We start from the raw sequence: 25,733 nt of genomic DNA, 5'->3' as shown, positions 1-25,733 counted from the left end.
TCTATATCTATAGACAGTATATCAGTTCTATATCTATAGACAGCAGTATAGACAGTATATCAGTTCTATATCTATAGACAGTATATCAGTTCTATATCTATAGACAGTATATCAGTTCTATATCAATAGACAGTATATCAGTTCTATATCTATAGACAGTATATCCGTTCTATATCTATAAACAGCAGTATAGACAGTATATCAGTTCTATATCTATAGACAGCAGTATAGACAGTATATCAGTTCTATATCTATAGACAGCAGTATAAACAGTATATCCGTTCTATATCTATAGACAGCAGTATAGACAGTATATCAGTTCTATATCAATAGACAGTATATCAGTTCTATATCTATAGACAGTATATCCGTTCTACATCTATAAACAGCAGTATAGACAGTATATCAGTTCTATATCTATAGACAGCAGTATAGACAGTATATCAGTTCTATATCTATAGACAGCAGTATAAACAGTATATCCGTTCTATATCTATAGACAGCAGTATAGACAGTATATCCGTTCTATATCTATAGACAGCAGTATAGACAGTATATCAGTTCTATATCTATAGACAATATATCAGTTCTATATCTATAGACAGTATATCAGTTCTATATCTATAGACAGCAGTATAGACAGTATATCAGTTCTATATCTATAGACAGTATATCAGTTCTATATCTATAGACAGTATATCAGTTCTATATCAATAGACAGTATATCAGTTCTATATCTATAGACAGTATATCCGTTCTATATCTATAAACAGCAGTATAGACAGTATATCAGTTCTATATCTATAGACAGCAGTATAGACAGTATATCAGTTCTATATCTATAGACAGCAGTATAAACAGTATATCCGTTCTATATCTATAGACAGCAGTATAGACAGTATATCAGTTCTATATCTATAGACAGCAGTATAGACAGTATATCAGTTCTATATCTATAGACAATATATCAGTTCTATATCTATAGACAGTATATCAGTTCTATATCTATAGACAGCAGTATAGACAGTATATCAGTTCTATATCTATAGACAGTATATCAGTTCTATATCTATAGACAGTATATCAGTTCTATATCTATAGACAGTATATCAGTTCTATATCTATAGACAGCAGTATAGACAGTATATCCGTTCTATATCTATAGACAGCAGTATAGACAGTATATCAGTTCTATATCTATTGACAGTATATCTGTTCTATATCTATAGACAGCAGTATAGACAGTATATCAGTTCTATATCTATAGACAGTATATCCATTCTATATCTATAGACAGCAGTATAGACAGTATATCAGTTCTATATCTATAGACAGGAGTATAAACAGTATATCCGTTCTATATCTGTAGACAGCAGTATAGACAGTATATCCGTTCTATATCTATAGACAATATATCAGTTCTATATCTATAGACAGTATATCAGTTCTATATCTATAGACAGCAGTATAGACAGTATATCAGTTCTATATCTATAGACAGCAGTATAGACAGTATATCCGTTCTATATCTATAGACAGCAGTATAGACAGTATATCAGTTCTATATCTATAGACAGTATATCAGTTCTATATCTATAGACAGTATATCAGTTCTATATCAATAGACAGTATATCAGTTCTATATCTATAGACAGTATATCCGTTCTTTATCTATAAACAGCAGTATAGACAGTATATCAGTTCTATATCTATAGACAGCAGTATAGACAGTATATCAGTTCTATATCTATAGACAGCAGTATAAACAGTATATCCGTTCTATATCTATAGACAGCAGTATAGACAGTATATCCGTTCTATATCTATAGACAGCAGTATAGACAGTATATCAGTTCTATATCTATAGACAATATATCAGTTCTATATCTATAGACAGTATATCAGTTCTATATCTATAGACAGCAGTATAGACAGTATATCAGTTCTATATCTATAGACAGTATATCAGTTCTATATCTATAGACAGTATATCAGTTCTATATCAATAGACAGTATATCAGTTCTATATCTATAGACAGTATATCCGTTCTATATCTATAGACAGCAGTATAGACAGTATATCAGTTCTATATCTATAGACAGCAGTATAGACAGTATATCAGTTCTATATCTATAGACAGCAGTATAAACAGTATATCCGTTCTATATCTATAGACAGCAGTATAGACAGTATATCCGTTCTATATCTATAGACAGCAGTATAGACAGTATATCAGTTCTATATCTATAGACAATATATCAGTTCTATATCTATAGACAGTATATCAGTTCTATATCTATAGACAGCAGTATAGACAGTATATCCGTTCTATATCTATAGACAGCAGTATAGACAGTGTATCAGTTCTATATCTATAGACAGCAGTATAGACAGTACATCCGTTCTATATCTATAGACAGCAGTATAGACAGTATATCCGTTCTATATCTATAGACAGCAGTATAGACAGTATATCAGTTCTATATCTATTGACAATATATAAGTTCTATATCTATAGACAGCAGTATAGACAGTATATCAGTTCTATATCTATAGACAGTATATCAGTTCTATTTCTATAGACAATATATCAGTTCTATTTCTATAGACAGTATATCAGTTCTATATCTATAGACAGCAGTATAGACAGTATATCAGTTCTATATCTATAGACAGCAGTATAGACAGTATATCAGTTCTATATCTATAGACAGCAGTATAGACAGTACATCCGTTCTATATCTATAGACAGCAGTATAGACATTACATCCGTTCTATATCTATAGACAGCAGTATAGACAGTATATCAGTTCTATATCTATAGACAGTATATCAGTTCTATATCAATAGACAGTATATCAGTTCTATATCAATAGACAGTATATCAGTTCTATATCAATAGACAGTATATCAGTTCTATATCTATAGACAGCAGTATAGACAGTATATCAGTTCTATATCTATAGACAGTATATCTGTTCTATATCTATAGACAGCAGTATAGACAGTATATCAGTTCTATATCTATAGACAGCAGTATAGACAGTATATCAGTTCTATATCTATAGACAGCAGTATAGACAGTACATCAGTTCTATATCTATAGACAGCAGTATAGACAGTACATCAGTTCTATATCTATAGACAGCAGTATAGACAGTACATCCGTTCTATATCTATAGACAGCAGTATAGACAGTACATCCGTTCTATATCTATAGACAGCAGTATAGACAGTACATCCGTTCTATATCTATAGACAGCAGTATAGACAGTATATCAGTTCTATATCTATAGACAGTATATCCGTTCTATATCTATAAACAGCAGTATAGACAGTATATCAGTTCTATATCTATAGACAGCAGTATAGACAGTATATCAGTTCTATATCTATAGACAGCAGTATAAACAGTATATCCGTTCTATATCTATAGACAGCAGTATAGACAGTATATCCGTTCTATATCTATAGACAATATATCAGTTCTATATCTATAGACAGCAGTATAGACAGTATATCCGTTCTATATCTATAGACAGCAGTATAGACAGTATATCAGTTCTATATCTATAGACAGCAGTATAAACAGTATATCCGTTCTATATCTATAGACAGTATATCAGTTCTATATCTATAGACAGTATATCAGTTCTATATCTATAGACAGCAGTATAGACAGTATATCCGTTCTATATCTATAGACAGCAGTATAGACAGTATATCCGTTCTATATCTATAGACAGCAGTATAGACAGTATATCAGTAATATATCTATTGACAATATATCAGTTCTATATCTATAGACAGCAGTATAGACAGTATATCAGTTCTATATCTATAGACAGTATATCAGTTCTATATCTATAGACAGCAGTATAGACAATATATCAGTCCTATATCTATAGACAGCAGTATTGACAGTATATCAGTTCTATATCTATAGACAGCAGTATAGACAGTATATCAGTTCTATATCTATAGACAGCAGTATAGACAGTATATCAGTTCTATATTGCTGGACAGTAGCTGGTGCCAGAGGACAGACAGTCACCTGATGTGTGCAGGAGTCGTTCCACAGCATCCACCAACCAGATTCACCAGACCATCTGTAGCAAAGTCCTACACAAATAAGAGACAGTCAGAGTGTATACAAGCTGTAATGATACAATGGCTATGAGGTTAAAGTGCAGACTGTCAGCTTTAATTTGAGGGTATTTTCATCCATATCGGGTGAACCGTTTAGAAATTACAGCACTTTTTGCACATGGTTGCCTGAAATGGGGGGACTAAAAATATTGGGACAAATTCACTTATGTGTATTAAAGTAGTCAAACGTTTAGTATTTTGTCCCATATACCTAGCACACAATGATTACATCAAGCTTGTGATTCTACAAACGTGTTGGATGTATTGGCTGTTTGTTTTAGTTGTTTTTCAGATTATTTGGTTGCCCAATAGAAATTAATGGTAAATCATGTATAGTGTCATTTTGGAGTCACTTTTATTGTAAATGAGAATCTAATATGTTTCGTAACACTTCTACATTAATGTGGACGATACCGTGATTATGGATAATCATGGATAATAATGAGTGAGAAAGTTACAGACACACATCATACCCCTAAAACATGCTAACCTCTCTCCATTACAATAACAGGGGAGGTTAGCATTTTATATCATACCCCTAAAACATGCTAACCTCTCACCATTACAATAACAAGGGAGGTTAGCATTTTATATCACACCCCCCAAAACATGCTAACCTCTCACCATTACAATAACAAGGGAGGTTAGCATTTTGGAGGGGTATGATATTTATTAATTTGGCTGAATCAAATCGATAGATCATTCATTGGGTAGACCAGCTATAAAATCAATAAGTTTACCTTTAAATGTGAAGCTGTCAACTCTGGGGTCTCATCGTATCCACCGAACGTATTGGGGAGACCTGGAACAAGCAGAGTGTGTGAAAATGGCAGATCGTGGTTGTGAACACAAAAAAAGGTGAGCTAGCTAGATGCTAAGTTTGCCGCGGGTGAGTTGGGATGGATGGGTGCCGGTTACCTGCATTGGGGTAGCATAAGACGTGAGCGGTGGTGCATTTCCCAATAGCTTGAATAAAAGGCCTCATCTCAGTGGCTCCTAAGGCACAGTTAAGCCCAATACTGGAAGAGAGAAACACACTGTATATCAGCCTATTGAGGCCCAGTCTGATGAGGTCAGAATAAGACACAGTAACACACTGTATATCAGCCTACTAAGGCCCAGTCTGATGAGGTCAGAATAAGACACAGTAACACTGTATATCAGCCTTCTGAGGCCCAGTTTGATGAGGTCAGATGTTGTAGATTCCATTAATCTCTCCAGCAGATCTGAAGTTTGAAGTTTATTTGAATATAAAACAGCAAGAAACTTGAGGACAAACATGTGGAAGTCGACAACAACAACAAGGTAGTATTGAAGTCCTGAAGCAGAATGTAGAGACTCACCAGAGGGGTTTGGCATGGGACACACTGATGACGAAGGCCTCTCCTGTCTGTCCTGAGAGAGTACGACCACTCCTGTCCACGATGGTGCCTGATATCTAGAAACACAATCAATCTGTCTTGAGAGAGTACGACCAGTCCTGTCCACGATGGTGCCTGATATCTAGAAACACAAGCAATCAATCTATCCTGAGAGAGTACGACCAGTCCTGTCCACAACGGTGCCTGATATATAGAAACACAATCTGTCTTGAGAGAGTACGACCACTCATGTCTAGGACTGTGGCGGTCATACAATTTGGTCAGCCGGTAATTGTCATGCAAATGAATGCCGGCTTCGCGGTAATTGACCTTTATTTAACGAACATGTTTAGCGTCTCTGGGCTTCCACACATACAAGCTGTTGATGCTCACCTTTGGGGGGAAAAAAAGTGAATTAAATTAATTTAATATAGCCTACACCGTCACAATCAAATCCATTATTTTGTGGCATGGCCTATAAACCTGGGAATGTCTTAGAGATCTAAAAGATAATGGCTGCATGATACAAATCTATAATGAACAAATATATAAAACGCAACATGTAAAGTGTTGGTCCCATGTTTCATGAGCTGAAATAAAAGATCACAGAAATGTTCACACAATTCCTAGAAGCTGAAAAATGTCCCAGTTCTTCCCTGGCCTGCATACTCATCAGATATGTTACCAATTGTGCATGTTTGGGATGCTCTGGATCGACATGTACGACAGCGTGTTCCAGTTCCCGCCAATATCCAGCAACTTCGCACAGCCATTGAAGAGGAGTGGGACAACATTCCACAGGCCGCAATCAACAGCCTGATCAACTCTATGTGAAGGAGATGTGTCACGCTGCATGAGACAAATGGTCACACCAGATACTGACTGGTTTTCTAATCCAAGCCCCTAACTTTTTATAAGGTATCTGTGACCAACAGAAGCATATCTGTATTCCCAGTCATGTGAAATCCATACATTTGGGCCTAATTAAATTATTTCAATTGACTGATTTCCTTACATGAACTTTAACTCAGTCAAATCTTAGAAATTGTTGCATCTATATTTTTGCACAGTGTTTATTAATAATTTGAAAAAAGGCATACGCTCTGATCCTGGCACTTCCCGCGGAGACAGAGAGACAATTGGATTGCTGCTCCGCTCGTGTGGCAAGCAAGTTAGGGAGACATCTAAACCAATGGAAGACGGAATTGAAAATGACAGAATTAAAAGGGAATTGAAGAAAAGAAAAAGGCTACAACGACCAAAGCCAACATGTAGGCTGCTGTTTAGGATATAATCTGAATGGAGTTATGTGTAACGAACTGTAGGACGGTGAGAAGCACAGTAGCGTTATGGCTAGCCTCAATTAGCCTTGTTAACTAGCTTCTCTCAGTTTGATGCAGTCAAGACGGGTACTATGTAATCAGACGGGATGATAAATGACTAGCAAGAAGTTAGCGTAGTGCGAGATAACAGTGGTTGTGGTCTCTCCCTCTGTGCCTGCTCCCAGGTCTTCCTCATACAGATAACAGTGGTTCTGTCCTCTAATAGCCTCCAGCTGCTCATTGTGCCCCTCTCTCCATGGCCTCTGTCCTCTAATAGCCTCCCAGCTGCTCATTGTGCCTCTCTCTCCATGGCCGCTACCCTCTAATAGCCTCCAGCTGCTCACCGTGCCCCCTCTCTCCATAGCCTCCAGCTGCTCATTGTGCCCCTCTCTCCATGGCCTCTGAATCTAATAGCCTCCCAGCTGCTCATTGTGCCCCTCTCTCCATGGCCTCTGCCCTCTAATAGCCTCCAGCTGCTCATTGTGCCCCTCTCTCCATGGCCTCTCTCCATGGCCTCTGTCCTCTAATAGCCTCCAGCTGCTCATTGTGCCCCCTCTCTCCATGGCCTCCAGCTGCTCATTGTGCCCATCTCTCCATGGCCTCTCTCCATGGCCTCTGTACTCTAATAGCCTCCAGCTGCTCACCGTGCCCCTCTCTCCATAGCCTCCAGCTGCTCATTGTCCCCCCTCTCTCCATGGCCTCTGTCCTCTAATAGCCTCCCAGCTGCTCATTGTGCCCCTCTCTCCATGGCCTCTGCCCTCTAATAGCCTCCAGCTGCTCATTGTGCCCCTCTCTCCATGGCCTCTCTCCATGGCCTCTGCCCTCTAATAGCCTCCAGCTGCTCATTGTGCCCCCTCTCTCCATGGCCTCCAGCTGCTCATTGTGCCCATCTCTCCATGGCCTCTCTCCATGTCCTCTGTCCTCTAATAGGCTCCAGCTTCTCATTGTGCCCCTCTCTCCATGGCCTCTGCCCTCTAATAGCCTCCAGCTGCTCATTGTGCCCCTCTCTCCATGGCCTCTGTCCTCTAATAGCCTCCAGCTGCTCATTGTTCCCCTCTCTCCATGGCCTCTCTCCATGGCCTCTGTCCTCTAATAGCCTCCAGCTGCTCACCGTGCCCCTCTCTCCATAGCCTCCAGCTGCTCATTGTGCCCCCTCTCTCCATGGCCTCCAGCTGCTCATTGTGCCCATCTCTCCATGGCCTCTCTCCATGGCCTCTGCCCTCTAATAGCCTCCAGCTGCTCATTATGCCCCTCTCTCCATGGCCTCTGTCCTCTAATAGCCTCCCAGCTGCTCATTGTGCCCCATCTCTCCACGGCTCCGGTTTAATAAAGTAGCAAAACAACTGTATTTTTCTACTGTTTCCTTCACTTGGATCGGACCAGTTGTCCTTTAGGTCCTTTCGGGAACATGTTTTTAAAAAATGTATTTGTGCATATTTGGTACGGGACTTTCCCGTGTCCATTTCAGAACGGGAGCTCTAACTCCCATAACCATTTGTCTTAATCATTCAGATGAATATTTGTCCCATCTATTATTATTTGTCCAGATTATTCAAATCATGAAGTGTTTAGAGAGCGATTAGGGCTGAGTGTCAACGGGTTTTCGCTCCTTCCTTGTACTTGATTGATGTTATAATTAGTAAGGAACTCCCCTCACCTGGCCGTCTAGGTCTCAGTAAGGAACTCCCCTCACCTGGTCGTCTAGGTCTCAGTAAGGAACTCCCCTCACCTGGTCGTCTAGGTCTCAGTAAGGAACTCCCCTCACCTGGTCGTCTAGGTCTCAGTAAGGAACTCCCCTCACCTGGTCGTCTAGGTCTCAGTAAGGAACTCCCCTCACCTGGTCGTCTAGGTCTCAGTAAGGAACTCCCCTCACCTGGTCGTCTAGGTCTCAGTAAGGAACTCCCCTCACCTGGTCGTCTAGGTCTCAGTAAGGAACTCCCCTCACCTGGTCGTCTAGGTCTCAGTAAGGAACTCCCCTCACCTGGTCGTCTAGGTCTCAGTAAGGAACTCCCCTCACCTGGTCGTCTAGGTCTCAGTAAGGAACTCCCCTCACCTGGTCGTCTAGGTCTCAGTAAGGAACTCCCCTCACCTGGTCGTCTAGGTCTCAGTAAGGAACTCCCCTCACCTGGTCGTCTAGGTCTCAGTAAGGAACTCCCCTCACCTGGTCGTCTAGGTCTCAGTAAGGAACTCCCCTCACCTGGTCGTCTAGGTCTCAGTAAGGAACTCCCCTCACCTGGTCGTCTAGGTCACAGTAAGGAACTCCCCTCACCTGGTCGTCTAGGTCACAGAAAGGATGTCCCCTCACCTGGTCGTCTAGGTCACAGTAAGGAACTCCCCTCACCTGGTCGTCTAGGTCACAGTAAGGAACTCCCCTCACCTGGTCGTCTAGGTCTCATTAAGGAACTCCCCTCACCTGGTCGTCTAGGTCACAGTAAGGAACTCCCCTCACCTGGTCGTCTAGGTCCCAGTAAGGAACTCCCCTCACCTGGTCGTCTAGGTCCCAGTAAGGAACTCCCCTCACCTGGTCGTCTAGGTCCCAGTAAGGAACTCCCCTCACCTGGTCGTCTAGGTCCCAGTAAGGAACTCCCCTCACCTGGTCGTCTAGGTCCCAGTAAGGAACTCCCCTCACCTGGTCGTCCAGGTCCCAGTAAGGAACTCCCCTCACCTGGTCGTCTAGGTCCCAGTAAGGAACTCCCCTCACCTGGTTGTCCAGGTCTCAGTAAGGAACTCCCCTCACCTGGTTTTCTAGGTCTTAGTAAGGAACTCCCCTCACCTGGTTGCCTAGGTCTTTATTGAAAGGAAAAACCAAAGCCCTGCAGACATTAGTCCCTCTATGGAATGAGTTTGACACCCCTGGATTAGAGAGGACAGTTAGAAAATTTGGTAGGTTACACATCAACGCCATTCATTTGCACAGTTTTGGATTGGGATAACAGTGACCCAACAGTCACAGGGAATTTGACTGCTGCCATGACAGCCGGTGTGGCTGTACTACGGTCACAGCCTTACTCCTGACCAATACGGTCCCTGAGATCTGACAGCACAATCAACCAATCAAATCTAGTAGCTCTGCACAATACAGGAACATAATCTCTTCTCTAGTGAGAGATTGAACATTTATTGGTTAATTTAACTAAGAAATATACTGGCAAGATACTGACAAAAGACATACTTACAAATATAGGTCTTGGTTCGTAGCTCTCTTCAAACAGTTTGTCGATAGCAAACAGTGCTGCCTTTATGACAAGATAAAAAAAAAAAAAAATGTAAATCGATACATTGATTATGATCAATTGTATGGAATCGTATGTAAAACTAGAATCCTATTGATAGAAACTAGATGACTGTCAGTGATGAAGACGGCGAGTGAAGGAGGTCTACCTTGGCGTTGGCCGTGTCAAAGATGGTCTCGACCATGATAATATCTGCTCCTCCATCCAACAGACCCCGAACCTGCTCAGTGTAGGCCTCAGCCAGCTCATCAAAGGCTGAGGGGGGGAAGACACAGGACCACTCAGCACGGTAGCACCATCAGAGATAGTTCTGACAACTCTGGAGGTTACCAATGGCTTATCAAGAGTCACCTGAGACGCCTTATAGGCCCTGATAGGGTAACAGCTACATAGTGTAGGTCTGAGGCCTTATAGACCCTGCAGGGTAACAGCTACATAGTGTAGGTCTGAGGCCTTAAAGACCCTGATAGGGTAACAGTTAAGACAGCTACAGTGGGAGAAAAACGTATTTGATCCCCTGCTGATTTTGTACGTTTGCCCACTTACAAAGAAATGATCAGTCTATAATTTAATAGTAGGTTTATATGAACAGTGAGAGACAGAATAACAACAAAAAAATCCAGAAAAACGCATGTCAAAAATGTTATAAAATGATTAGCATTTTAATGAGGGAAATAAGTATTTGACCCCTCTGCAAAACATGACTTAGTACTTGGTGGCAAAACCCTTGTTGGCAATCACAGAGGTCAGACATTTCTTGTAGTTGGCCATCAGGTTTGCACACATCTCAGGAGGGATTTTGTCCCACTCCTCTTTGCAGATCTTCTCCAAGTCATTAAGGTTTCGAGGCTGACGTTTGGCAACTCGCACCTTCAGCTCCCTCCACAGATTTTCTATGGGATTAAGGTCTGGAGACTGGCTTGGCCACTCCAGGACCTTAATGTGCTTCTTCTTGAGCCACTCTGTTGCCTTGGCCGTGTGTTTTGGGTCATTGTCATGCTGGAATACCCATCCACGACCCATTTTCAATGCCCTGGCTGAGGGAAGGAGGTTCTCACCCAAGATTTGACGGTACATGGCCCCGTTCATCGTCCCTTTGATGCGGTGAAGTTGTCCTGTCCCCTTAGCAGAAAAACACCCCCAAAGCATAATGTTTCCACCTCCATGTTTGACGGTGGAGATGGTGTTCTTGGGGTCATAGGCAGCATTCCTCCTCCTCCAAACACGCCGAGTTGAGTTGATGTCAAAGAGCTCCATTTTGGTCTCATCTGACCACAACACTTTCACCCAGTTGTCCTCTGAGTCATTCAGATGTTCATTGGCAAACTTCAGACGGGCATGTATATGTATTCTTGAGCAGGGGGACCTTGCGGGCGCTGCAGGATTTCAGTCCTTCGCGGCGTAGTGTGTTACCAATTGTTTTCTTGGTGACTATGGTCCCAGCTGCCTTGAGATCATTGACAAGATCCTCCCGTGTAGTTCTGGGCTGATTCCTCACCATTCTCATGATCATAGCAACTCCATGAGGTGAGATCTTGCATGGAGCCCCAGGCCGAGGGATATTGACAGTTCTTTTGTGTTTCTTCCATTTGCGAATAATCGCACCAAATGTTGTCACGTTCTCACCAAGCTGCTTGGCGATGGTCTTGTAGCCCATTCCAGCCTTGTGTAGGTCTACAATCTTGTCCCTGACATCCTTGGAGAGCTCTTTGGCCTTGGCCATGGTGGAGAGTTTGGAATCTGATTGATTGATGGCTTCTGTGGACAGGTGTCTTTTATACAGGTAACAAACTGAGATTAGGAGCACTCCCTTTAAGAGTGTGCTCCTAATCTCAGCTCATTACCTGTATAAAAGACGCCTGGGAGCCAGAAATCTTTCTGATTGAGAGGGGGTCAAATATTTATTTCCCTCATTAAAATGCAAATCAATTTATAACATTTTTGTCATGCGGTTTTCTGGATTTTTTTGTTGTTATTCTGTCTCTCACTGTTCAAATAAACCTACCATTAAAATTATAGACTGATCATTTCTTCGTAAGTGGGCAAACGTACAAAATCAGCAGGGGATCAAATACTTTTCCCCCCCACTGTATATACAGTTGAAGTCGTTAGTTTACATACACCTTAGCCAAATACATTTAAAATCAGTTTTTCACCATTCCTGACATTTATCCTAGTAAAAATTCCCTGTCTTAGGTCAGTTAGGATCACCACTTCATTTTAAGAATGTGAAATGTCAGAATAATAGTGGAGAATTATTTATTTCAGCTTTTCTTTCTTTCATCGCATTCCCAGTGGGTGAGAAGTTTACATACACTCAATTAGTATTTCGTAGCATTGCCTTTGAATTGTTTAACTTGGGTCAAACGTTTAGGGTAGCCTTCCACAAGCTTCCCACAATAAGTTGGGTGAATTTTGGTCCATTCCTCCTGACAGAGCTGGTGTAACTGAGTCAGGTTTGTAGGCCTCCTTGCTCGCACATGCTTTTTCAGTTCTGCCCACAAATGTTCTATAGGATTGAGGTCAGGGCTTTGTGATGGCCACTCCAATACCTTGACTTTGTTGTCCTTAAGCCATTTTGCCACAACTTTGGAAGTATGCTTGGGGTCATTGTCCATTTGGAAGACCCATTTGCGACCAAGCTTTAACTTCCTGACTGATGTCTTGAGATGTTGCTTCAATATATCCACAGAATTTGCCATCTATTTTGTGAAGTGCACCAGTCCCTCCTGCAGCAAAGCACCCCCACAACATGATGCTACCACCCCCATGCTTCACGATTGGGATGGTGTTCTTCGGCTTGCAAGCCTCCCCCCTTTTTCCTCCAAACATAACAACGGTCATTAGAGCCAAACTGTTCTATTTTTGTTTCATCAGACCAGAGGACATTTCTCCAAAAAGTACGATCTTTGTCCCCATGTGCAGTTGCAAACCGTAGTCTGGCTTTTTTATGGCGGTTTTGGAGCAGTGGCTTCTTCATTGCTGAGCGGCCTTTCAGGTTATGTCGATATAAGACTCGTTTTACTGTGGCTATAAATACGTTTGTACCCGTTTCCTCCAGCATCTTCACAATGTCCTTTGCTGTTGTTCTGGGATTGATTTGCACTTTTTGCACCAAAGTACGTTCGTCTCTAGGAGACAGAACGCGTCTTCTTCCTGAGCGGTATGATGGCTGCGTGGTCCCATGGTGTTTATACTTGCGTACTATTGTTTGTACAGATGAACGTGGTACCTTCAGGCGTTGCTCCCAAGGATGAACCAGACTTGTGGAGGTCTACAATTTGTTTTCTGAGGTATTTTTTCTGAGGCTGATTTCTTTTGATTTTCCCATGATGCCAAGCAAAGAGGCACTGAGTTTGAAGGTAGGCCTTGAAATACATCCACAGGTACACCTCCAATTGACTCAAATTATGTAAATTAGCCTATCAGAAGCTTCTAAAGCCATGACACCATTTTCTGGAATTTTCCAAGCTGTTTAAAGGCACAGTCAACTTAGTGTATGTAAACTTCTGACCCACTGGAATAGTGATACAGTGAATTATAAGTGAAATAATCTGTCTGTAAACAATCGTTGGAAAAATTATTTGTGGAGTGGTTGATAAACGATTTTCAATGACTTCAACCTAAGTGTATGTAAACTTCTGACTTCAACTGTATATAGTGCAGGTCTGTAGTGACATTTCACCACTGTATGGCTCTGAAAACACCTGCCAATCTGCCACTTTGCAATGCCATCAGTATAAAGAGAAGGAAGAAGAGAGGTGATAAAACAACAAGCTGTATCTCTTACTGACGTTCCTGAAGTCTGGTCTTTCCACGGAGGGAGACACAGACAGGGTTTTATTGGTGGGGCCCATGGCGCCTGCCACGTATCGCTTACAACCTGGTAATAAAAAAATAAAAAAACATTTGTGAGTTACTGATAAGAGAATTATCTAATAAATGTAAATGAATCAATAAACCATGATGAATTATTAGTCATACAGCAAGTTTAATGAATAATCAATGTAATGATCAATGTAGGGATCGATTGGTCTGATTAGTTCCGGAAAGTCCAGGAACCACTGGAGAGGGAAAGAAATGTGTGTATGCAATTAGTATAGCTACAGAAGCAGATGGTCAAGGGAGTAAAACTTCAGAGAGCTCCTAACCTTGAAGGAAAGGAATAGGCTGAGCCAGAAGGTGATAAACAGTGTGAGAAGTTTATGGGGGTTGCAGGTCACCAACGGATTGTGTGTAAATGCATGTGCGTAAGTTAGCAAGAACTATATAATGACTGTTTTGTTATCCTGACGGTAGAACGTTCTCTGAATAAAGCTACAGAAACCTTTTGCAGAAAGCTGAGTCCTTGCCTAATTATTTTAACCCATTGTCTTACAAACCTTGGGCATTAGTCAAGGCGAATTGATTATTGATTATTATCATCAAGATATTAAATTCCTTTAACAGTTACAAACACGGAAATACACATCTATTACATACAATGTTGTCAATGTCAAATAGTTTTTTTTTTCCTCCAATGACGATACTTTATCAGCTGACCTGTCTGGTTGGTGATGTCATCTGCTGCTTTCCTGGCTATTTCCGCTGACGCCTTGTTCATACGATAAGCCTGGGAAAACATCAGAGAGTCAAAACAACCCTCCGGTGATACCTTGTTCATACGATAAGCCTGGGAAAACATCAGTGAGTCAAAACAACCCTCCGCTGATACCTTGTTCATACGACAAGCTTGGGAAAACATCAGTGAGTCAAAACAACCCTCCGCTGATACCTTGTTCATACGATAAGCCTGGGAAAACATCAGAGAGTCAAAACAACCCTCCGCTGATACCTTGTTCATACGATAAGCCTGGGAAAACATCAGAGAGTCAAAACAACGTGAATGAGTGAGTGAGCCATTTATTGTGTCAAGTCACCTTTAGGAACCCATCCCTGACTTGTTATCTGATGATGTGATAACAGCTTCTGATTGGTGATCTGATGTTGAGATAACAGCTTCTGATTGGTGATCTGATGTTGAGATAACAGCTTCTGATTGGTGATCTGATGTTGAGATAACAGCTTCTGATTGGTGATCTGATGTTGAGATAACAGCTTCTGATTGGTGATCTGATGTTGAGATAACAGCTTCTGATTGGTGATCTGATGTTGAGATAACAGCTTCTGATTGGTGATCTGATGTTGAGATAACAGCTTCTGATTGGTGATCTGATGCGATAACAGCTTCTGATTGGTGATCTGATGCGATAACAGCTTCTGATTGGTAATCTGATGCGATAACAGCTTCTGATTGGTAATCTGATGCGATAACAGCTTCTGATTGGTGATCTGATACGATAACAGCTTCTGATTGGTGATCTGATGCGATAACAGCTTCTGATTGGTGATCTGATGCGATAACAGCTTCTGATTGGTGATCTGATGCGATAACAGCTTCTGATTGGTAATCTGAGTGTTATTCTACAGCCCACCCACTGACGCGTTCTCTTACCAAATGTTCCAGTCCGTAGTCGGCTTGGGCGATACAGGTGCTACTGAAAGTGTTGGTCTCAATGATGTCTGCCCCGGCCAGCAGGTATTCCTAGAAACAAACACGAGAAGAGGAACGTCAATGCTTTCACCAAACAAAAGGTCATCTCATTCTCTCTCTCTCTCTCTCTCCCCCTCCCTCCCTCTCCCTCTCTCTCTCCCTCCCACCCACAAAAAGGGTCATCTCATCCTGTCCTTCCATCTCTCTCTCTCTCTCACACAAAAAGACCGGAAATACGTCTCAATAACAGATCAACAATTCTAGGTGCAGGTTAATTATTACTACGGCATAACAGACAGGTGCATTGTTGACAGCCTAAATTTTACATCTCAGGTGTGTTGCTGTCCTGGATAACGTGAACCACTCTTTAACCCACTGACCGTACCTTGTGCGTGTTGTAGGTGACGTCACCGTACCTTGTGCGTGTTGTAGGTGACGTCACCGTACCTTGTGCGTGTTGTAGGTGACGTCACCGTACCTTGTGCGTGTTGTAGGTGACGTCACCGTACCTTGTGCGTGTTGTAGGTGACGTCACCGTACCTTGTGCGTGTTGTAGGTGACGTCACCGTACCTTGTGCGTGTTGTAGGTGACGTCACCGTACCTTGTGCATGCTGTAGGTGACATCACCGCACCTTGTGCATGCTGTAGGTGACATCACCGCACCTTGTGCATGCTGTAGGTGACATCACTGCGTCTTGTGTATGCTGTAGGTGACATCACCGCGTCTTGTGTATATTGTAGGTGACATCACCGCACCTTGTGTATATTGTAGGTGACATCACCGTACCTTGTGCGTGCTGCAGGTGACATCACCGTACCTTGTGCGTGTTGTAGGTGACATCACCGTACCTTGTGCGTGTTGTAGGTGACATCACCGTACCTTGTGCGTGTTGTAGGTGACATCACCGTACCTTGTGCATGTTGTAGGTGACATCACCGCACCTTGTGTATGTTGTAGGTGATATCACCGTACCTTGTGTATGTTGTAGGTGATATCACCGACATCACCATACATTGTGTATATTGTAGATGACATCACCGTACCTTGTGTATATTATAGGTGACATCACCGTACCTTGTGCATGTCATAGATGACATCACCGTACCTTGTGTATATTGTAGATGACATCACTCTGTGTGATGCTCAGCAGGTCGTTGTTGCCCTTCAGGCTGTGGGTGTGGTCTTTAAACTCCTCCCCCCTGAAGTGCTCCTCCTCCAATCGCCTCTCCTGGATCATGGTGCCCATCCCTCCATCTAGTATCATGATCCTCTTGCCTAACAGCTCCCTGAGCTCAGCCTCTAGGGAATGTCTGCTAGGGCCACTACCTGAGGTACGCAGTTAACATATTACATGTTAATATGGTTATGACATGTTAAATATGTTCCCATCCCTTCATCTAGTATCATGATCCTCTTCCCTAACAGCTCCCTGAGCTCAGCCTCTAGTGAAGCTCTGCAGTTAGCATATTACTTGTTAATATGGTTATATAAACTGGTTGAGAGAATTACCAAGCTGTCATTAAGACAGCTTGAAGAAACTCATATATTTTGATTTGTTACATCACTTTTTTTGGTTACTACATGATTCCATGTGTTATTTCATAGTTTTGATGACTTCACTATTATTCTACAATGTAGAATTTTTTTTCATTTTTTTTTAAATAAGAACAACCCTGGAATGAGTAGGTGTCCCCCAACTTTTGACTGGTACTGTATGTGTATATATATAGATATATATTATTTCTGTGGAGGGGGATTGATCCGAGCACCAGTCGTCCATTCCCCAGCTAAGATGTTAGTTAACTCGCTTGTTTACAGGGAAGTGGTTTACACGTGTCAGACCAGCTGGGGTGTATTCATTACGCGGATTCAGTTGGAAAACCTTTCTTAAATGGAAACAAACGGAACGGGGATAAGACTTACATGAATTTTGTCCAATGGTAAAACAGTAGTTACACGTTTTTGCAACTAAAACGAGAGTTTATATTTTACAAATTCAGAAACTCGAGTTTTGTAAATAACACCAGCGTTTCTATTGGATAAATGCAAGTAGGTCCATCCCGTTTCGTGACCCAAACTTATAAATGAGAACGGAATGTTCCCTGCTAACTATCTCTCTCTTTGCCCGTGTTTTGCTAACGTTACTCTACCAGGCAGTGGAACATGTAGCTAGCACATGTTGACTAGCTCGCTATGTAGCTAGCTATCTATCTATCTATGCATGAATAAATAAAAAACCTTTGACATTTAGGGTAACTGGATGAATAAATGTCGACCATAAATGCCCGTAGAAATACAGCTAGCTACCTTGCTAACCAACTTCAACTATCTAGCCAGTCGTTGACAGCTGCTAGACAACCAGCTCACATATCTAGCTAAATACTAAACCAGGAAGTTGCAACAGTTTACCTTTTCTTGTTGAACTCTCATATATTGTAGGAGCCATGGCTTGTAATTCTTCTTCTTCTTCTTTTGGTTGTTTTAACTGCAAAGGAACAACAACAAAAAATGCCTGACGAAAGCAACCAACACTGATCCTTGCCGGCGGCTGCTTGTCAACTCAACGTTGACGGGAGCTGCTAAACCACGCATGCGCGGGTTTGATTTATGCAACGTTCAAGTCCATCTAGGAGAATAATGACTACGATATTATATGAGAGTGTAGCTGACTGATTTACCATGTTGTACATTTACATTTTAGTCATTTAGCAGACGCTCTTATCCAGAGCGACTGGCCCCCCCGTGGGAATCGAACCCACAACCCTGGCGTTGCAAACACCATGCTCTACCCGGTGTCTTTCTCTGCCGCTATACAACATGTTATGCGTTGTTTGTTGGCAACCTTGTTATTTATGAAGTTTTTGGAACAGATTCCTGTTCCCTCTCTGAAAGGGAAAGTTGGTTTGACACAGATTCCAAAGCCTTTTATTTAATAAGGCGTTTAAAAATCATGTCTGAAAATGTATTGACTTCCATTGATGTTATTTTCTTACATAACTTGACAAAGTCTCAACAAAGCCTAGAAAGTAAAGTCTGAGGGGGGGAAAAAAACATGTCCTAAAAGAATCAAAAAGTCCATCTGCCTGTATTGTGCCGTAATCAACAGGTATCACTAGGATATTCAGAACGTTCAGCAAAACAGAAGAAAAACAACGCAAACGTTTTAATCACGGAGTTTATTTTCTGCTTGTTTGCCTTACACTAGTAACTCTTCATAACTACAGACTCCACACCGGCGGCTGAGGGGACTAAGATTGTAGTTTTACCCAGACAAACAGTTTGTTATTTTACAGTTACATTATTTTGTTTCTGGCATCAAAATAGCCTAGTTACTGTCATATCATGAGGCTCTGTGGTGAAAAGTTTCCCCTAGGTACAGACCTAGGATCAGATTCCCCTCCCCCAAGCTTAACCCTAAACATTAATGGGAGAAATGCTAGACTGACTCAAGATGAGCCTTTAGGGGAACCCAAGTTTTCACTCGTTTTGACAATAAACAGTACTGCAGTTCTCACATACTGGTAGCCTGGATGGATTATAATGTAGCCTGGATGGATTATAATGTAGCCAGGGTGGATTATAATGTAGCCTGGGTGGATTATAATGTAGCCTGGGGGGATTATAATGTAGCCTGGGTGAATTATAATGTAGCCTGGGTGGATTATAATGTAGCCTGGGTGGATTATAATGTAGCCTGGGTGAATTATAATGTAGCCTGGGTGGATTATAATGTAGCCTGGATGGATTATAATGTAGCCTGGGTGGATTATAATGTAGCCTGGGTGGATTATAATGTAGCCTGGGTGGATTATAATGTAGCCTGGGTAAATTATAATGTAGCCTGGGTGGATTATAATGTAGCCTGGGGGGATTATAATGTAGCCTGGGTGGATTATAATGTAGCCTGGGTGGATTATAATGTAGCCTGGGGGCCAACTCCTTATGGAACTGTCATGCCAGACATTGGTAATGTAGTAGGCAAAAGCAGATCTGGGGCCAGGCTATCGAGATCAGATCTGGGACCAGGCTAGCGAGATCAGATCTGGCACCAGGCTAGTGAGATCAGATCTGGCACCAGGCTAGAGAGATCAGATCTGGAACCAGGCTAGGTGAGATCAGATCTGGGACCAGGCTAGTGAGATCAGATCTGACACCAGGCTAGTGAGATCAGATCTGGCACCAGGCTAGTGAGATCAGATCTGGGACCAGGCTAGTGAGATCAGATCTGGCACCAGGCTAGAGAGATCAGATCTGGAACCAGGCTAGGTGAGATCAGATCTGGGACCAGGCTAGTGAGATCAGATCTGACACCAGGCTAGTGAGATCAGATCTGGCACCAGGCTAGTGAGATCAGATCTGGGCCAGGCTAGTGAGATCAGATCTGGGACCAAGCTAGGTGAGATCAGATCTGGGACCAGGCTAGGCGAGATCAGATCTGGGACCAGGTTAGGTGAGATCAGATCTGGGATCAGGCTAGGAGAGATCAGATCTGGGACCAGGCTAGTGAGATCAGATCTGTCACCAGGCTAGTGAGATCAGATCTGACACCAGGCTGGGTGAGATCAGATCTGGGACCAGGCTAGCATACTGGGTCCGTTTTCATTCATTTTAGGCACTGAACAGATGAGGCAAAAACGTCCCCTGTTTTTTATGTAATAATTTAGAAGAGTACAAACACTGAGACAATACGAGCTTCTCACAAATGTGTATCTTTAGGTCTCCATAGGTGACTAGCAAATAACTTAGTAGCGCTTCTTATGTGTAAGTTACTTTTTGTGTAATTTCTTCTTATGTGTAAGCTACATTTTATGTGTAAGTTACTTTTTATGCGAAAGTTACTTTTTATGTGTAAGTTACTTTTTATGTGTAAGTTACTTTTTATGTGTAAGTTACTTTTTATGTGTAACTTTTTACGTGTAACTTTTTACGTGTAACTTTTTACGTGTAAGTTACTTTTATGTGTAAATTATTTTTATGTGTAAGTTACTTTTATGTGTACGTTACTTTTTATGTGTAACTTTTTAGGTGTAAGTTACTTTTATGTGTAAATTATTTTTGTGTAAGTTACTTTTCATGTGTAAGTTACTTTTTATGTGTAAGTTACTTTTATGTGAATCACATGTAATTTCACATTTACTGAGTCATCTTTTTTTTTTGTTAATCTAGTGAATGAATCCTGCTCAGTCCTTTGAAATAAATATTTCTCCCTACTCTTTAGAAATCATATACTCATGAAACAGCTTTAAAATGCTTTGTATTTCTCAAACATAGCTCCCTTTAGTACCAGTTAAAATATTGATCCATTTAGATGTAAATGGTGTGGAACAAAGTGGGCGAGAGACTGATGCAAGGTCAGGGTGCATTTCTGGTGTGTGAAGCTAGAGGTCACTCTCCCCATAGAGGGCAGTGGAGAAGGCAGTGTAGTCCAGGGCCCCTGGGACCCCATCAGGCCCATTGTAGAGGGGCATCCTGGTAATACAGTACTCTGCCTGTTCTGGGGGCAACTCTCTACGCAGCTCCTCCAGCAGGATGAAGGGCTATGGAAAGGATACAACAGAGCGACATTATTTACCACATTTGAGATGACATTGTAAAATAAACTTTAAATACATTGTGACATGACTTGACTAGAGAGAGAGAGAGAATGTGCTCGAGAGAGAGAGAGAGAGTAAGTATGTGCGAGACAGATAAAGCAAGGCGTGAAAGAGAAAGCAAGTGAAAGAGACAGACAGAGACAGAGAGGAAGCGAGTGAGAGAGACAGAGAGGAAGCGAGAGAGAGACAGAGAGGAAGCGAGTGAGAGAGACAGAGAGGAAGCGAGTGAGAGAGACAGAGAGGAAGCGAGAGAGAGAGACAGAGAGAGAGAAAGCAAGTGAAAGAGACAGAGACAGAACCATCACTTCCCACCTTATCAGCAGCCAGGATCTTGAAGGAGGCGAGGACCTGCTCTGAGGTGTCTGAATCGGACGTCTCTCTAGTCATGAAGTCAACGAAGGACTGGAAGGTCACCTTGTTGGACCCGTTGGGATCCACTAGAGACATGATGCGGGCAAACTCAGACTCTCCCTACAAATCACAGAGCATAGTATAACCAGCCTACTTCATTACAGCAGCTACATTGATTTAGCCAGGACCCAGATCTGTTTGTGCTGTCTTGCCAATACATACGGTCATTGTCAGGTGACATAACAAACAGATCTGGACCCAGGCTAACATTGAGTCAATCAGGTTGAGAATAACAGAGAGATAAGACAGCTGTGCTACTCAAGTCCTACCTGGTAAAGGGTTATGTTTGATACATTACTCATGTCCTACCTGGTAAAGGGTTATGTTTGATACATTACTCATGTCCTACCTGGTAAAGGGTTATGTTTGATACATTACTCATGTCCTACCTGGTAAAGGGTTATGTTTGATACATTACTCATGTCCTACCTGGTAAAGGGTTATGTTTGATACATTACTCATGTCCTACCTGGTAAAGGGTTATGTTTGATACATTACTCATGTCCTACCTGGTAAAGGGTTATGTTTGATACATTACTCATGTCCTACCTGGTAAAGGGTTGTGTTTGATTAGCACATCAGAGTAGGGATCAGCAGTGGCCAGTTTGCGTCTCAAATGGCACCCTATTCCCTTTATAGTGCCCTACTTTTGACCAGGGCCCTATTGTAGTAGAGCACTACTTTTGACCAGGGCCCTATGGACCCTATGAGCCCTATGTGTTCTGGTCAAAAGTAGGGCAGTATATGGGTAATAGGGTACCATTTGGGCCACCTGTTATCTGTACACTGCAGAGAGAGACCAGGGGATGTTCCAAGCACCAGTCTGTTATCTGTACACTGCAGAGAGAGACCAGGTGATGTACCAAGCACCAGCCTGTTATCTGTACACTGCAGAGAGAGACCAGGGGGATGTACCAAGCACCAGCCTCTTATCTGTACACTGCAGAGAGAGACCAGGGGATGTACCAAGCACCAGCCTCTTATCTGTACACTGCAGAGAGAGACCAGGGGGATGTACCAAGCACCAGCCTCTTATCTGTACACTGCAGAGAGAGACCAGGGGGATGTTCCCAGCACCAGCCTGTTATCTGTGCACTGCAGAGAGAGACCAGGGGATGTTCCAAGCACCAGCCTGTTATCTGTACACTGCAGAGAGACCAGGGGATGTACCAAGAGCACTTCCATATTAAATGTAACAGGACAAAGGCCTTGTGACCAACCTAAAAATAATACATCTTCATCTATACAGCTCCCGAGTGGCGCAGCGGTCTAAAGCACTGCATCTCAGTGCAAGAGGCCTCACTACAGTCCCTGGTTCGAATCCAGGCTGTATCACACCCGGCCGTGATTGGGAGTCCCATAGAGCGGCGTACAATTGGCCCAGCGTCGTCCGGGTTTGGCCGGGTTAGGCCGTCATTGTAAATAAGAATTTGTTCTTAACCGACTGCCTAGTTAAAATAAAGGTTACATTTAAAATGTAAGTCCTTAGTCTACATCATGGAATTCCCTGTGTGTGGTGTTGTATCATTATCTACAGTATCAGTGACTGGAGGTAAATCTACCATTAATGACTGGAGGTGAATCTACCATTAATGACTGGAGGTGAATCTGCCATTAATGACTGGAGGTGAATCTACCATTAATGACTGGAGGTGAATCTACCATTAATGACTGTGTGTCTGGAGGTGAATCTACCATTAATGACTGTGTGTGTCTGTCTTACAGACCTAGACATGTTGAACAACAGCCAGCTGTTCTCTCTCTCTCTCTGTCCCCCGTTGACACAGCGACTGCATCCCAAATGGCAGCCTATTCCCTATATAGTGCACTACCTTTTAACCAGAGCCCTGTGTCTGCCCTATGAGCCCTGGTCAACAGTAGTGCACTATATAGTGAACAGGGAGCCGTTTGAGTCACACCAGCCACTGAGCGACACTACCAGCTGGCCATACCAGCTGTGTGTGCTGCTACCCTGGAATAGAAATACCGCTAACACCAATACTCAGCATATATGGAGGTCATTTTGGACCTGGATTAACAGTTTCACACTGATTCCTGGGCATTATAAATACACTGACAGATAATATTGATCATTCTGATAAAAAAATGTAGTCGCTTTTAAAGATTTAAGGTGAGGACATTTTTGTGGCACTCTTGTGGCAGTCTTATGACAGTCCTATGATAGCTCATTCTATGTATTTACCAGATCATAGCCCATGGAGATCAGACAGGCTCTGAAGTCATCTGTCTCCATGCCTCCTTTCTTCTTCTGCAGGGTGGAGAGGAGGAGGAGGGTGAGGAGGAGGAGGAGGAGGAGGGAGAGGAGGGGGAGGAGAGGAGGAGGAGGGAGAGGAGGAGGGGAGAGTAGGAGGGGAGAGGAGGAGGAGTTAGAGAAGGGAAGGGAGTAGAGAGGTGGAGGAGGAGAATGAGGAGGAGGAGACGGGAGAGGAGGAGGAGGAGGAGGAGGGAGAGGAGGGGGAGGAGAGGAGGAGGAGGGAGAGCGCAATGGAGAGACAACCCAAGCCACGTGGCCAATAACGGGACGGAGGGGGGAGAGGGGGAGAGGGGATATGACAAGGAGAGGTAGAGAGGTATGGGAGAAAACAGACAGATAGATGATCAGACAGACGGACGTACAGCCATACCGACAGCCAGCCAGCCAGCCAGCCAGCCAGCCAGCCAGACAGACAGACAGACAGACAGACAGACAGACAGACAGACAGACAGACAGACAGACAGACAGACAGACAGACAGACAGACAGACAGACAGACAGACAGACAGACATTGACAAGAAGCACAAGACAAAGAACCGAGAGAGAGAAAATATCATGAATTTTGTGTCTTTGATGAGAGGAGGGCCTGTGATAACACCAGGTCATTGTTTCTCTAACAGAGAGAGATATTGCCTTCAACACAAACAATTGGATACAGCACACACAATACTATATATACACATCTGGACCCGTATTCAGGGAGCGTCTCAGTAGGAGTGGTGATCTAGGATCAGGTCATAAAGAGTCTCAGTAGGAGTGGTGATATAGGATCAGGTCATAAAGAGTCTCAGTAGGAGTGGTGATCTAGGATCAGGTCATAAAGACTCTCAGTAGGAGTGGTGATATAGGATCAGGTCATGAAGAGGCTCAGTAGGAGTGGTGATCTAGGATCAGGTCATAAAGAGTCTCAGTAGGAGAGGTGATCTAGGATCACGTCATAAAGAGTCTCAGTAGGAGTGGTGATCTAGGATCAGGTCATAAAGAGTCTCCCAGTAGGGGTGGTGATATAGGATCAGGTCATAAAGAGTCTCAGTAGGAGTGGTGATATAGGATCAGGTCATAAAGAGTCTCAGTAGGAGTGGTGATATAGGATCAGGTCATAAATAGTCTCAGTAGGAGTGGTGATATAGGATCAGGTCATAAAGAGTCTCCCAGTAGGAGTGGTGATCTAGGATCAGGTCATAAAGAGTCTCCCAGTAGGAGTGGTGATATAGGATCAGGTCATAAAGAGTCTCAGTAGGAGTGGTGATATAGGATCAGGTCATAAAGAGTCTCAGTAGGAGTGTTGATCTAGGATCAGGTCATAAAGAGTCTCAGTAGGAGTGGTGATCTAGGATCAGGTCATAAAGAGTCTCAGTAGGAGTGGTGATATAGGATCAGGTCATAAAGAGTCTCCCAGTAGGAGTGGTGATATAGGATCAGGTCATACAGAGTCTCAGTAGGAGTGGTGATCTAGGATCAGGTCATAAAGAGTCTCAGTAGGAGTGTTGATATAGGATCAGGTCATAAAGAGTCTCAGTAGGAGTGGTGATATAGGATCAGGTCATAAAGAGTCTCAGTAGGAGTGGTGATCTAGGATCAGGTCATAGTCTCAGAGTAGGAGTGGTGATCTAGGATCAACACTGCAGCTATCTGAAACATGGCTAGTGTTGAATGGTTTGGTACTGCTTGTGTTACTGCAGTCTGAACACAGCATGTGACTGCAGCCATTCCTGGGAGAGGATTTAGTAGTTACTATTTAGTAACAGGTGCACATAGCTTGGTCAGTACCTGGCGGTTATGTCTCACCCAGACTGATCAGGCAAGATCTGAACTCTTCACAGGGCAGTCAGCCAGACCTGTCCTGCAGGCA

At 42.7% G+C, this 25,733-nt stretch overlaps 2 protein-coding genes across 5 annotated transcripts in view; both read right to left on the bottom strand.

Moving 5' to 3' along the window:
- LOC106590971 (methionine synthase) overlaps window positions 1-18,185 on the bottom strand; it is a 51,702-nt gene extending 33,517 nt beyond the window's left edge. Inside the window, exons 1-12 of one of the 4 annotated variants that reach the window (XM_045687819.1) lie at window positions 18,011-18,185; window positions 16,707-16,927; window positions 15,561-15,650; window positions 14,781-14,918; window positions 14,609-14,678; window positions 13,857-13,949; window positions 10,215-10,321; window positions 10,010-10,069; window positions 5,494-5,588; window positions 5,069-5,169; window positions 4,891-4,952; window positions 4,056-4,123 (exon numbers count right to left, since the gene is read on the bottom strand). In XM_045687819.1, the coding sequence (XP_045543775.1) occupies window positions 4,056-4,123; window positions 4,891-4,952; window positions 5,069-5,169; window positions 5,494-5,588; window positions 10,010-10,069; window positions 10,215-10,321; window positions 13,857-13,949; window positions 14,609-14,678; window positions 14,781-14,918; window positions 15,561-15,650; window positions 16,707-16,927; window positions 18,011-18,047 (1,142 nt within the window). In that variant the 5' untranslated portion in view covers window positions 18,048-18,185. Of the gene's footprint in view, window positions 1-4,055; window positions 4,124-4,890; window positions 4,953-5,068; window positions 5,170-5,493; window positions 5,589-5,841; window positions 6,160-10,009; window positions 10,070-10,214; window positions 10,322-13,856; window positions 13,950-14,608; window positions 14,679-14,780; window positions 14,919-15,560; window positions 15,651-16,706; window positions 16,928-18,010 lie in introns of those variants that run through there. The other 3 variants (XM_045687828.1, XM_045687834.1, XM_045687840.1) reach the window with 3 other exon arrangements.
- Window positions 18,186-18,762: 577 nt separating this feature from the next.
- Window positions 18,763-25,733, bottom strand: part of LOC106594024 (alpha-actinin-2) — a 93,675-nt gene continuing 86,704 nt past the window's right edge. The window contains exons 19-21 of the mRNA XM_045687807.1: window positions 23,810-23,875; window positions 21,508-21,666; window positions 18,763-21,138 (exon numbers count right to left, since the gene is read on the bottom strand). Of these exons, the coding sequence (XP_045543763.1) occupies window positions 20,980-21,138; window positions 21,508-21,666; window positions 23,810-23,875 (384 nt within the window). The 3' untranslated portion in view covers window positions 18,763-20,979. The remainder of the gene's footprint in view (window positions 21,139-21,507; window positions 21,667-23,809; window positions 23,876-25,733) is intronic.

Source organism: Salmo salar, chromosome ssa01 (assembly GCF_905237065.1).
Source record: "Salmo salar chromosome ssa01, Ssal_v3.1, whole genome shotgun sequence".
In the NCBI taxonomy this organism is placed as follows: domain Eukaryota; kingdom Metazoa; phylum Chordata; class Actinopteri; order Salmoniformes; family Salmonidae; genus Salmo; species Salmo salar.
Note: the sequence above shows the minus strand (reverse complement) of the source record. Positions and strands in the feature narration are given on the sequence as shown.